General features: G+C 38.4%; 1 protein-coding gene across 3 annotated transcripts in view; it reads right to left on the bottom strand.

The window, feature by feature from the left end:
* Positions 1-2,298: 2,298 nt before the first annotated feature.
* rabgef1 (RAB guanine nucleotide exchange factor (GEF) 1) overlaps positions 2,299-14,370 on the bottom strand; it is a 41,373-nt gene continuing 29,301 nt past the window's right edge. For all 3 annotated transcript variants that reach the window (XM_060848057.1, XM_060848056.1, XM_060848059.1), the window contains 3 exons: positions 14,228-14,319; positions 6,268-6,524; positions 2,299-3,858 (listed from right to left, as the gene is read on the bottom strand). In XM_060848057.1, the coding sequence (XP_060704040.1) occupies positions 3,460-3,858; positions 6,268-6,524; positions 14,228-14,319 (748 nt within the window). In that variant the 3' untranslated portion in view covers positions 2,299-3,459. The remainder of the gene's footprint in view (positions 3,859-6,267; positions 6,525-14,227; positions 14,320-14,370) is intronic.

The following is a 14,370-nucleotide window of genomic DNA, read 5'->3' as shown; positions in this document are numbered from 1 at the left end:
ACCAAAATTCAGTCCATTTAGAGGTTTAATCAGGTTCATGTTGTCTTCTATCCGCTTGTTCAAAACATGTGGTGCTCAAACCACTTGTCCCACAACGGGAAATGCAAAACAAATCAATCTCACCGATTCAAGACCTGCAAGTTCAAAAAGTCAAACCATTGTTTGATTCGCAGGCACACAGCTGGTATGTGCATGCAGCAGAACAAGAGGACACTCCCTCATTGTTACTTCATTTGGTGCTGTGAGCCAATTGAATTACAGGTACTTTCAATTTTAATTTTCCTGTGGTTGTGTTGTTCACTTCATTGCTGGTTATTCTTCCCATTAATATTCCTAAAAGTCTGTTTTAAGATGTGCATGCCTGATTTACTTACCCTAACTTTGAAACTTGTAGGCTTGAAGAGCTGACAGAGAAGCTGCAACAAATAAAAGCATTAAGGGCTCTTCAGCCCAAGAAATCAAGAAAGGTTAGGTTTTACAACTTATTGTACGTCTCTCAAATTAACAAGTGGTGTGATGGTCAGAGTTAAAAGTAGTCACTGGAGAATAGGACACAGGGCATTATCCTAGCTAAATATTCATTTAAAAATTGGACAATTTTAATAAGGATTTTATATCTAATTTCATGTATGTTATTTTAGATATAAAATCATTAAGCCTTTTCTGTGTTTTCTGGTGCAAATTATTCATATTGAAAGTGAATTAAATTCACAAGATTGTTATGTATTATGGGAGAATTGAAAAGGTAAAGCTGGAACAGCCCTTGCAATAACTTTATTCTTAACTTTGGCTTTCAATATCGATTGAATATTCGTTACACGCACATTGATTGCAAAGTTCATCAGGTGAAGAATATATTAAAAAAAAGGAAAAAAACTCCAATAAAGACACTTATCCAGTAAAAATAGTTTAATCCCAATCTGTCTGTCCCAAAAGCAAATACGATCATTTTGTGTCCATTCAGGAAGTGGGATTTACATGTTCCAAGAAGTTCACATGCAGAAGTGAAAGACTGACCCACAAATTAAGAGTGCTACCTTTATCTACATGTGACCTAATCTCAAGAGCACAAAATAATCAAGTTTAAACAGTCACAGAAGTCATCAAGCTTTGTGTAAAGTGCAATTATGCTATGCAGAGATCTTAAAAGAAACAATGAAATAGTACTAAGACAATTTAATTTTTTGAAGTGTCAATTTCACTTCACTGATTACTGAATTATTAGCTATTTCATGAAAGATGATGTATTGTGATCAAGTTAAACTTCTCGCATTGTAACAAATAAGGAGTGTTTATGTATTTATCCTAAATTATGGTGAAATTTGTGACCCACAAATGGCAGTTGGTTTTCTAGCATAAATAAGAATATTTTTCTCTTTATACAAACAATGGATTTGTTTCCAAAAGGTATTTTGTATACCCACTGCAATATTGTGTGGAATATTTACTGAGATTTCATATCACTGTGCTCACTACCTTGTTTTTACAATTATACTCAAAAACATCAAAAACAAATGACAAAAGTTTTTCAAAAGTTAAATTCTGTACAAATTGTTTATCTTGAAAAGAGGGGAAAAAAAACAAAAGGGGCAATTGTCCTTTGGTAATTTCAGTAATTTCTCCTTAAAGCTGATTGAAAAAGATCAGTCAGAAGTTTCAAAAGAATTTATATATATCTTATACATGAAAGCTATGTGGAGCACTTAGCATCAGTAATGCTAAAGTTCAATCCTTGAGCACACCAAGGTGGCCAATTTTTATAGCAGCTGTCTAGAATCAGCACACCAGTTGATGGCATGTGCATCACTGCAAAGCTGACCTTGTTCTCAACAGAAAATCACAGCAGGACTAATGGACAGGAATCAGGAATGGAAATACTGCCTATGTCAGAATACTAAAATCATGTGACAAAAATTCTGCGTCAGTTGAAATCAGCTAATACAGGCCAGAATAGAAAATAGAAAAAAAAACTGCTTTCTTATAGCATCGTTTACAACCTCAGGGCCTCCTAAAGCATTTTAATGAAATATGAAGACTTATTAATGGAACCCTCCAGATTGTATAATGTAGGCTTACCAATAGGAGAAGCAATCTAAATTTATTATACTGAAATTTGAAAATAAACGTTAACTGCGGCATATGGACCTTTAATGTGAAATTGTGCAAAATTGCCTATTATATTTTAGTCATTGAACATAAAACTTTACAATGCCAAAATTAAAGTAAGCACTCTTTCCATTCGTACTTTGTTAGAATATTATGTACATAAATTATTTTAGAGACTAAAAAGTAAATAAAACAGAAGATTGAAGTCAGCAACCAGTGATAAATGGGAATATGCCACTCAGAAAATTTAGCAACTAAAAATATTGATAGATAGCCCAACCAAACTATATTCTGTACAGAAATAAAAGAGTTACTTTCATCAAGTTAATGTCCGAACTCTGCTTCAATTTTAACATCCATCAACCACATTTAGGTTAAATTATTGCAAATGGACCATGTAAATGAATAATGCATCAAGCATTTCATACGATTCACAACTGGCCCATACAAGGAAAACCTCCAACTAGGTCATATTTATTGCTGATGTGTTTTCAAAATAAAAACAGGGGATAAAGATGATGGCAAATATGATAAAAAGTGAAACAGCTTTTGTTTCTTTTTACATAATATAACATGCGATGAAATGAAAAATGTAAAGATTTATCCTGTTGCTTTAAAGGATGGATTGCTCCACGCTATATGCCAAATTATCAATGTACTGTACAATGAACATATTTACAATGAAACATTGCATTAAAGATGAGACTATTGAAGAAGTATCAATAATGGCTTCTGATTTTTTTTTTAAAAAACGAATCATGGAGTAAATCCTAGAATTGAACACATTAGACACAATTTTAATTTACTCAGTAACTTTAACTAGGATCTCTGAAGATGAACTACTCTCAGTGGCAAATCAAGGAAAAAAAGTGTTGCAGAGAATTTAGTAAATATAAAATACACCTTGAAATTTGCATGCCGGATTAAAGAGGGAAACAAAAACAAAATTCTCTGGATGCTGGAAATCAAAAATAATAGAAGGCAAACACTAAACAGGTTAGCTAGTCATGTTAGGTTTGACTGAAGATTCTGTGCATGCTACCTAAGTTGCTGAAGGATTCCTTCATTTCTTCACATTTAAAAAAGGTACTAATCATAACATTATAATTTTGATTTTTTTTTTTAAAAAAGTCAGAGATCAGCCATTAACTTTTGAAGTAGCCTTTGTTATAAATCTCCAACAAATCTATACCTTACAACTGAATTGCAAATATTACTGAAAACATTTCACAAAATCGTTAGTTTGAACACAGCAGTACTCCTGTATTGTATGTTCCAGAGCCATAGTTGGCAGTGAACAGATTGAATATCAAAGGAGAGTTAGCTCAAGTTTAACATTCAGTTCACATTCTTTCAACCAATGAATACTTGTGGCTGGATTGGTGGTGGAAGCTTGTCATTTTCTACATTGTCAGAATCAATTGCAGCCACTGGTTGGCCCCTCGGTTTGATTTCAAGTGGATATTTCTCAATAATATCTTCAATGTCTTTTGTCACACCTTCGCTCCAGTCAATTAGATCTTTTTCAAGCTGCTTAGCATCTGACAAAATTTTTTGTTGTCTCTCATTCAGTTGAGAAATAAGATTTAAGTTTTTGTACATCTGCTTCAGTCCTGGACATGCTTCAGGAGACCATTCTTCAGAGTCCTGCTTCTTAGGTGATGCTTGGCCAGACATATAGCGATCAAAATCTTCCTGAGTCAGGTTCAAAGATTGGGCATCCAATTTTTCAATGAAGGCAACAGCACAACACTGAAAACAAATTAAATGCCATATTAAAAACCATTGCAAATACAGTTTGAACATGACTTCAATTTTTTTGAAAGTCATGTTAAAAAAAAAGTTCAGAACGCTCCTGGTGCTCACCTTCCACCCTACAAACCTTCGCATAAACCAAATCATCCGCCAACATTTCCGCCACCTCCAAAAAGACCCCACCACCAGGGATATATTTCCCTCCCCACCCCTTTCCGCCTTCCGCAAAGGCCGTTCCCTCTGTGACTACCTGGTCAGGTCCATGCCCCCCCCCACGACCCACCCTCCCATCCTGGCACTTTCCCCTGCCACCGCAAGAACTGCAAAACCTGTGCCCACACCTCCTCCCTCACCTCTATCCAAGGCCCTAAAGGAGCCTTCCACATCCAAAGTTTTACCTGCACATCCACTAATATCATTTATTGTATCCGTTGCTCCCGATGTGGTCTCCTCTACATTGGGGAGACTGGGCGCCTCCAAGCAGAGCGCTTTAGGAAACATCTCCAAGATACCCGCACCAATCAACCACACCACCACCTTGGCCCAACATTTCAACTCCCCCTCCCATTCTGACAAGGACATGAAAGTCCTGGGCCTCCTTCACCGCCGCTCCCTCACCACCAGACACCTGGAGGAAGAACGCCTCATGTTCCGCCTCGGAACACTTCAACCCCAGGGCATCAATGTAGACTTCAACAGCTTCCTCATTTCCACTTCCCCCACCTCATCCTAGTTTCAAACTTCCAGCTCAGCACTGTCCCCATGACTTGACCGGACTTGTCCGACCTGCAAGCTCCTTTTCCACCTATTCACTCCACCCTCTCCTCCCTGACCTATCACCTTCATCTCCTTTGTACTCACCCATTGTACTCTATGCTACTCTCTCCCCACCCCCACCCTCCCCTAGCTTATCTCTCCATGCTTCCGGCTCACTGCCTTCATTCCTGATGAAGGGCTTTTGCCCAAAACGTCGATTTCGCTGCTCATTGGATGCTGCCTGAACTGCTGTGCTCTTCCAGCACCATTGATCCAGCACTATACAGTAACTGATTCATGAAATCTCAGGCGGCAACCCTTTAAGTAATATTTTGATAAATAAAATATGATTAAATATATATAACAAAATATCGAGGTAAATCTCAAACCTATAATTTATCAAGTTTTCATCTCAATTGTATTCTTAACTAATGGTAAATATACAAGCATTAAACCAGATACATTTGTTCCTAAATTTGTTTTAAAGATTTTTCACCCATTCTGATCTTACATCCTTTTGATATTTTAAAACATTACTGGAAGGGACTTAGGACTGGATCTAATTTTTCCCACAATACTTGAGGAATTAGTGTACAAATGGGAGCAAACCCATCACAGATCTCCAATGTGAAAAATTAGTAGGGTCTGATATTCCCTTGCATAAACTCTCTTTAAAATTCACATATATTGGTCAGTAGTCAATGAGTCCAAAAGGTATCCAGTATTGCATTAGGATCCTAGGTCACACAGAGTCGGTCACACAGAGTCAAGGAGTCATACAGCATGGAAACAGACCCTTCAGTCCAATAAGTCCATGACAACCATAATCCCAAGGTAAACTAGTCCCACCTGCCTGCATTTGGCCCATTCCTTCCAAACATTTCTTATTCACGTACTGATCCAAAATGTCTTTTAAATATTGTGACTCTACCCACAGCCACCACTTCCTCTGAAAATTCATTCCACTCATGGAACCACTGTGTAAAAAGGTTGCCCCTCAAGTCTTTTTTAAATCTTTCTCCTCTCAATTTAAAAATATGACTCCTTATCTTGAAAACCCCCACCCTCGGGAAAAGGCACCTGCTATTCACATTAACTACACCCCTCATGATTTTATAAACCGTAACCTGCTACATTTCAGTGAAAAAATGTCCCAGCCTATTCAGCTTCTTCTTATAACCTAAACTGTGCATTCGTGGCAACATCCTGGTAAAATTTCCTGAATCCGCTCCAGCTTAATAATATGCTTCTTATAACAGAGTGACCAGAATTGTACACAGTACTCCAGAAGAGACCTCACTAATATCTTGTCCCATCTCAATATGACATCCCAATTCCTATACTCAAATGTTTAAGCAATGAAGGCAAGCATGCTAAATGCCTTTTTAATCACCTTGTCTACATGTGACACAAACGTCAAAAAATTATGCACCTGAACCCCTAGGTCTCTCTGATCTGCAATACTACTCAAAGGCCTACTTTTAGTTGTGTAAGTCTTGCCCTTGTTTGTTTTCCCAAAATTCAACAATAATTTCTTGAAAACAATTTGTGACCCTCGGTTGCATCAACCAAGTATTGTAGATTTGACTTTACCAAATAGTAAACTACTGTTGTTTATTTTAAGAGTGTAATTCTGGGTAGAACACTTACTAAATTTGTGAAATAATATCCATCTTCTCCAGTCATTAGTCTGCTTGGATTGCAGAATCGAGTAATGTACTGGATGTTTGACTGTAAGCGAGGTGGATTAGCTTTCAAAACAATGTAGATAAGTGTGGGTAAGAAGTCATCAGCTGAAGCAGGCTCATTCTTTGTGATCTTTATAGCATTGAATATTTGCTTGCTGCATTGTGTGATGCAGGTCAATTTTTCACGGGGAACACGTCGTGAATCCATTTCAATAACAGCTATAAAAGGAAATTCACAAAATTCATTACATTATTAAATTAATTTTACCACAGTAAATTCACATCTTCAGTTTTATTTTGTTCCTTTAAAAAACAAAATTTGTATGTATGATGGAGCTAAATTTCAATTCACAAAAATAAAATGATCAAAATCTGATTAGATGATATTGGATCAGCTGCCTGTTATACACAATGTCTCATAATTCCATTGACTACAAAGGATCAAATACTACCTTTTGCATCAATGTCCATGATTAATTTCTATACAGGTTGTTCCAATGTTAGTTGCAGTATGAATGTTGGCATTCATCCCCAAATCAAGTTTCCAGATTCAAGCTCCACTCTAGGAACTGAGTGCAAAAGTTAATTCCAACACACGAAGGTAGCATGGAGAATGTTGTACAGCCAGAGATGCCATCTTTTAGATGACATTGTCCCCTTGTCCCTCAGGTGAATGAAGACATCCTATGTTGGCACTATTTTGAAGAGTGGATTAGTTATCCCCAGTTCCCTAAATAATATTCTTACCTCAGATCAACATCACAGGAACTTGCTACATCCAATTTGGTTGCCATGTTTCCTGTATTACTACAATTACTACTAATTCAAAAGTACACTGTTGGCTGTAAAGTGTTAACTGCAGGAAAACAGTGTCTTAAAAAAAAACACAGGCCAAATGTAAAAAGGAACAAAGAAGCTACTTTATTGCAGATTTGCAGTATCTTGGATCAAAGAACTTTTTAAAATCTCACCAATAATAACATACAGACCTGAAGGACAAAGATCTGTATAAGAATTGAACATCAGAATTCCCCCTTTCGCAGAATTTTGAACAATAACGCATAAGGATCAAACTCTGATTATACCAAGAGAAGACACTTTGATGTAAATATGGTCAAGTTCCACCATTAATTGGGTAATAGCTAAGTTGGGTCGTGAGGCTTAACTTGCTTAATTGAGGGATCTTATTTTGGTTGCTACATGCAATAAAGTTTAAATCATTGTTTCAGTACTTGACTGTCTGTGAGATTTCTTAATAAGTGGCCGATTTAAAGATAACTTGTGATTTACCCACATCATGTCAAACAAGAAATGATACCAAAAATTGTATATTCTATTTTTGACATGTGGTTATTTGAATGGTCTTATGAGTAGACTCCATAGTATATTTATATGAATGGGTGTACTACTCTACCTCAATTTGTGGGTGCATGTCTGACAGCTACAGGGGACTGATGATGGTCTAATGTTTTACACTGGCTCCATCAAGCTGACCCTGACATAATGTAATAAGAAGCTCAACATTGAAGGTCTCAAATGTCCCACAAAGACAGTTCTTTTCAGCCAACACCTTCCAGGCAACAGGAGTTGCTGTCTGTGGTCAAAGGCAAACCAGAATCAATACAAATGTCTGGTTAAATCGGGATGAAAGACCAACTCCTGACTAACCATGTGAGTATGCTCATTGAAAACAATATTAGCAGATTTATTAATAAAGTAGTAATATAGAGTCATTCCAGTTAACCATTGATTTACAGGGTTCTGACTGACTGCTGTATCCAGTTGAGTGGACTTTTACCTCTCACACCATGGGGTTTAACAATGCTTTTGTTTATATGCCTTTGCTAGCTACTTTTAGGTTAAAAGCATTTTTTTTATTGTACTTGTCTGGCTTATAATTTCTAATTAATTCAGCCTTACATAACCATCAACAAGTGTATTTCCAATGCTTTGTCTCAGAGTTCACGCATTTAGCTGATATCACCAACTCAGCTCTGTTTCTGCCATTGTGTAATTGCGTACTACTTCCTATCTCTACCACAGCCCTTTGTGTAAATAAAATACAGGAAGATATATTTTTCCAGATTTAACAGACAAAGATCTAAGGCTTCCTAAACACATCATTTCTTCAAATCTTAACATGGTTTAGGCAAAGCTAAAGTTATGCTTTGCTTTTCGAGTTAACAATGATGTACAATTACTCAGTATTTTGTAAACTTATGAAACAATCATTTAAATCTGCATCAGCATTGGTGAAGAGGTTCTTGGCTTCTCCAGATGTTATACACAAGACTGGCGACCAAAGGTTTCCAAGAAATAAAGGAACCAAAGTGCAAGTACAAAGCAATTGGAGACTGAAAACATCAGCACAGTTCAAGAGAAAAGCAGCACAGCTATTGGTGCCTGAGGTAGACAAGCAGAAGGCTGGAAGAACACAGCAAGCGGGCAGCATCAGGAGGTGGAGAAGGCAACGTTTCAGGTGTAACCCTTCTTCAGGTGTAGGGGGGGGAAGCAAATAAAGGGAGTGGCAGGGGAAGGGTGCTAGGTTAAGACTGGTAGAGGGTACAACCTGGTTGGTCAATGGAGGAATGAATCCGGTAGGTGGCTAAGAGGAGTGGAAGGGAGGGGAAAGAGACTGGGAAGGGAGGATATTTGAAATTAGAAAAGTCAATGTTGAGTCCTCCGGACTGTAGGCTGCCCAGGTAGAAGATGAGGTGTTGTTCCTCCAATTCGCGGTCCAGTTTGTTTTAGCAATGGAGGAAGCCAAGGGTGGACACGTCATAAAGGGAGTGAGAAGGGGAATTAAAATGGTCGGTGACTAGGAGGTCCGTTCTGCCCCAGCAGGCCCGGTTGAGATGCTCAGCAAACCTTTCCCTAAGTTTATGGTTGGTCTCCCCGATGTACAGAAGACCACATCGGGAGCACCTAATGCAGTAAACTAGGTTGGAAGACAGGCAGGTAAACCTGTCTCATCTGGAAGGACTGTTTGGGGCCCCGGGTGGAGCTGACGGGGTTGTGGTGTACTGGCAGGTTTTGCTTCTTTTCCGGCGGGGGGGTTCATGAGGAGAGTGGTGCAATCAGACTGGCAGAGGGAATGGTCCTTGTGGAAGCCAGAAGGGAGCTGGGGGGGGGGGGGGTGGAGATGTTCTTGGTGGTGTGGTCTAGTTGGAGTTGGGGGTGCCTGAGGCAGTGGTACAACTAAAACCTGTGGTATGTAAAGAAAATAATGGTGGGCATACATTGAAAAGCAAGAATGGAGCAGCTTTACCAAGAACAGAGAGACAATCAACTCACAGAGTATATTTTGTAGAGATCCTCAACAGAGATTCTGGAATATTCTTTCTCAGAAAACAGTATCTGCAGAGTTATTTAATTCTTTTAAGACAAACATACTAACAAGGATTCAGAGGGTAGGCAGGAATGTTGAGATGCAGCCACAATCAGATCAGCTACGATCTAATCGAATGATGGATCAGGCTTGTGCAGCTTAGTGGCCTACTCCTCTCCAGCTCTTAATTCATACTCTCATATGAGATTAGTTTTGAACTGACTAGCCTCGATCTCATACGCTACATCAAATCTCAGTGTTAGCCCAATTCAGAATAAAATCAAAAAATCCATTTATCAGCTGATAAACGAGCCTGCCAATGCAGACAAAAATTGCTGCTGAAATCCTAAAATATGTCGGAGATACATTCCGGGTATGATTGATCAACCTAAGATCCCTTATCTGGGGGCAGAAACACATTCAGTGGATCTAAGGGACACTGTAATCATGACCACTTCCAAGAAGAGGGAGACCAAATGCAGCACTTAAAAGAAAGCCTCCCTGATGTCTGGCACAGAGAGCATCACTGCAAGGATTCTCTTCAACTGCCTTAGCTAATACACACAAACACACACAAGCTCTGTATATTAATCACTTTGAATCAAGCAACTGTGATTTTGTTTCTTTCTTATTAATGCATGTTAACTAGTAAAGCTGAAGCTGTTTGTACTGGATTTGTCTCATTGTTACAGGATGGGCATTGAAAAAATTAGTATCGTGACTGAAGAAGTGCATTACGAGATCAGGAAGGGAGATCGGGAAGATCCACAGATTCTTGCCAAAAGTCTGAAAATTAATTTCAAAAACTGTTTTGGAGATGTAAGGAAATTGTGCTTTATTGTTTCTGTGAATATATCGATGAGGGTATTGTGAATAACACCCAGACAGCTGCCTATGATTGTTCAAGTATAACTCGGAGGAGACCAGAGAGAATACATCTGGGAATGGCTTGGAACATGACAGAAATGTAAAACCAATTCAATGAGCCAAAACTGGGTGTTGTTATTTGGTACATTCATAGTAAAAACGTATTTAAGAAATGGACATTGTAAATTACTTGTTGTTGCAAACAGCAGTTTGGTCAGCTGCTTCAAAATTACACCAGGGTATCTGTTCACAGATGACCACCTGACAGACTCTGATTCTTAGGACATGTAAACAACCAGTGTCATTGTGTCCTATTGCTTAATATTCAAGATGTTGTGTGCCATTAATATCAGAGTCAGAAATGTTTGACGTAAAAAGGTCTCTTCTTCTTTAAAAACACCCTCTTCTCAATGGCTGAAGAGCTTCTCCGAGAGTTGGAATGTGGATCTCAGCCACAGGGAGTCACAATGCAGTTATGATCTTCACTGCAAGACAATCCAGCAAAAATGCAGGAAGTAGCATCAACTCCTGAACAGTACACAGCAATTTTTGACATCACTGAAACATTTGATTTTGTCAATCATGAGGGCTTTTGAAGAGTCCTCAAATTTGTCTGCCTTCAGCAAATTGTCACCATTCTCTAAATTCCTACTGAAAGGTCGGTAGTGGTCCCTAGCTCAGTGAAGACAGGCAGTGCCATCATATCAATCTTTATCTCCACCTTCTTTACTGCGATTCTGCATTTCTCCTCCAGCAAGTTTCTCACACCAGTGGAGATGATCTACAGAATAACAGAAACTAATTCAACCTTCATGGCCTCCATTCCAAGATTATCATCATTCCAACAATGATCATACACTTCAGTTCACAGCCAGAGCTGGTGAACGTGCTCACCTTGGGAGACAGAACTCCAATTCACTGTGGTGTCTTTCAACTCACTTCCTCGGCCACAACATCAATGCCCATTGCACTGATCCATGAATAATTTTCGACATAGGAGCTTTTGCTTGATGAAGGAAGACATCAATGGCAAAGTCCACCACTATTGCCTTTGTGTCACCTCAGCTTTTAGCTGACTTAGCATCAAACACAGGATTGAAGTTATAATGTCCCAGTTGCAAGGACCCTCACACTCCTACACGCTTCAAAGATTTTGATCATCTATAGTTGACATCGAGGCAATGGAAATGTACTAACAACATGGCTGGATGGACAATTTAATGGTAATATCCTCTCCCAAACCAATATGTCGAGCATCAAAGCACTCATCAGCTTAAAAGCAGCTTTGGTGGTCAAGTTGGGTCAATTGCATCCTTGACATCAGGTTCCCAAAACTGCTGCTCGACTCAGAACTTCATGTTAACAATAGACTCCCAAAAGAACAGGAAAAGTTTTAGAGATGCTCTCAAAGCATCTTAGAAGAGTCCAAGATCCCCAATGATTCATGGGAGTCTTTGTCATGCAAGAGGCAAAAATGGAGGAGTATTCAGAGAAGACATTGACCAGCTTGAGATGATTCAATAGCAGCACACAGAAACCAAGTCCAGGTAGTGGAAGAAGTTTATAACTTCCAATGTAACTTCAACTTACACAACTTATGGTAAAAGCTATGGATCATGCACCAGGTTTATTTGCCAGCTTCGTACTCCCTGAAATAAGTATAGCCAAATCATCCTTGACCTCATATGACTAAGTAGTAATCAATTTGTTCCCATGCAGGCAAAGTAATTGCAATTAGTCAGTCAGTCTGATGGTATGGAATCTGGCCAAAGGATAACCTCCAGATGCTGTTCTACATGTAGAAATTTATATTTTAACACATCAACTATCATAGCAGATAACGTTATGATCTCAGCTGGGTAAGTCAGATCTCCAAGTTACACCTGGCTTGATAGATGAGGAGTATATTTTCAGCAGTTTAATCACCATAGTGGACAATTATTGAATACAACTGCACAAGGCTGTCAATATTCTTTTAACAGAAGAACACAATTTTACATTAAAAGCGCTATAAAGCAATTTACAAAGAATTTAACATAGACAGCTAAAAAGTTCAACCCTTTTCCCATCAATATTCTTTATTGTCATTCAAACCTAGTGAAATATCAGACAACTCTAATTTATTCTGCAAATGACTCCTTCCAGACCTTTTCCTTGGATAGCTGAAGCTCTTTTTCTGCTCAGACAGCCTGATGTCTTTGCCTCAGTTCTGACAATCTGGAGATTTCTACCAAGGGTCACAGTCAGAAAACTTCTCCAACCTAAAAGAAACTGCCTTTCTGTTAAGATGACTTCCCAGTTTCTGAACTCTGGTAACCCCTAACCATCTGTTTCTATAACATAAAACTCAACTTTGTAAATCTTTAGTAATAAACTTCCTAAGTCGCTGATCGAGCAATTTGCTTTCTTTTAGAAAAGCGGTCTTTAGTTCACTGCACAAAATTACAATAAAAGTTACCACACAGAATATGACTGAAATTTATTCTTCCTCCACTTTCAATCAGAGTTCCCAAACATATATTAAACTCCTGAGCTGGAAACCTTAATCAAAGCTGAATTGCATTTGGATATCACATGTCAAAAACCAGGGTGCAGAGGGTCATTTAAACCAAAGATTAGAGGGAGCTCAATATTTGGAACACATCTCATAACATGTATTCACCTAAACTCAGGTCAACAAGAATGTTTCTAAAACACTCTTGGAGTTTGCATTTAATAAGTGGAAGATTTTACAGTATCTGATTATAGAAGCTCCACCGTACAAGAACAGCATCTATAATCTGACTCTGTTGTTTGCATTCCTGTAGATCTATTCCCCCATCTTTACTCCAAACTCTTTTTACGTTCCTACTCGACAAATAAACATCCCATTCCCTTCAAGTAAAGTATTAATCTGATGTTCAATATGGTTAAGTCATGGTCTGATAACCCTCAGTTCAAGAATCATCCTCCCTTTCCCTTTTGTTTCTTCCCGTTAGAATCACTATTTTCCATTCATAAATTCCCACCTTGCCTATCAATGGAACTAATCTCTTGTTGCTTGCCCTCGCCAAGGTCTCCCTTTACTTACACCTTTGCTGGCTGCTCCCACAACACTTCTGAACTGCAGCCCCTGACTCTCTGGATATGCTGGTCCTAACACATATTTTAGTCCAATTTCTGATCATCAGTCCCTTTTCTATCAGAACTTCCCTTCTCCTAAATGCTCATCTCCTGGTGAATCTCACTAACAATCCCCCATTCTATAGTATGCACATTTTCCCAATTTTCATCTCCCCTCTCTGAACCACATTCACATAGCTTCTCTTGATGTCCCATAATTTTCCTCTTCCCTTCCATTAGTGTTCCACAACTCCGATGCCAGGTTTTCCTCAAATTTCAAGCCCCATGAATTCACTGACAGCCAAAATGGACATTTATGTTCTTGAACCTCAACTGTTCATCTTCCAGACTCCTATCAATCAAATTGCCTGAATGCCACATGATGGGGCTCTCTGCATTGGTGATATTCAGAAACTAAAACATGAATTATTTTTCTCGTTCTACAAGTATTTCCACAGCAGAGAATGTTCAGCATTTTCTCTTTTTAGTCCAGATTGCAGCATCTGCAATATTTTGCTTCTATAGAAAACATCTACCTTTATTTTGTAACAGAGATCTTAAAATAAATTTGCATTATTGTAGTAAAACAGATAGTCTTACTGGTTAAAAAAAAAACTGAACAAACCTGTAATTGCTTTCACAACCAATTCATAAACTTCAGGAATTTCTTCATTCACTGGAACACATAACATTTCAAGAGTCACCCAATGCAGTGCCCTGTAGGTCATAAAATAAAAAGAGGAAAAAGTATTGTCAACCTAAAATTGC

Source organism: Hemiscyllium ocellatum, chromosome 31 (assembly GCF_020745735.1).
Source record: "Hemiscyllium ocellatum isolate sHemOce1 chromosome 31, sHemOce1.pat.X.cur, whole genome shotgun sequence".
NCBI lineage: Eukaryota > Metazoa > Chordata > Chondrichthyes > Orectolobiformes > Hemiscylliidae > Hemiscyllium > Hemiscyllium ocellatum.
This window is presented reverse-complemented; position numbering and strand designations above follow the sequence as displayed.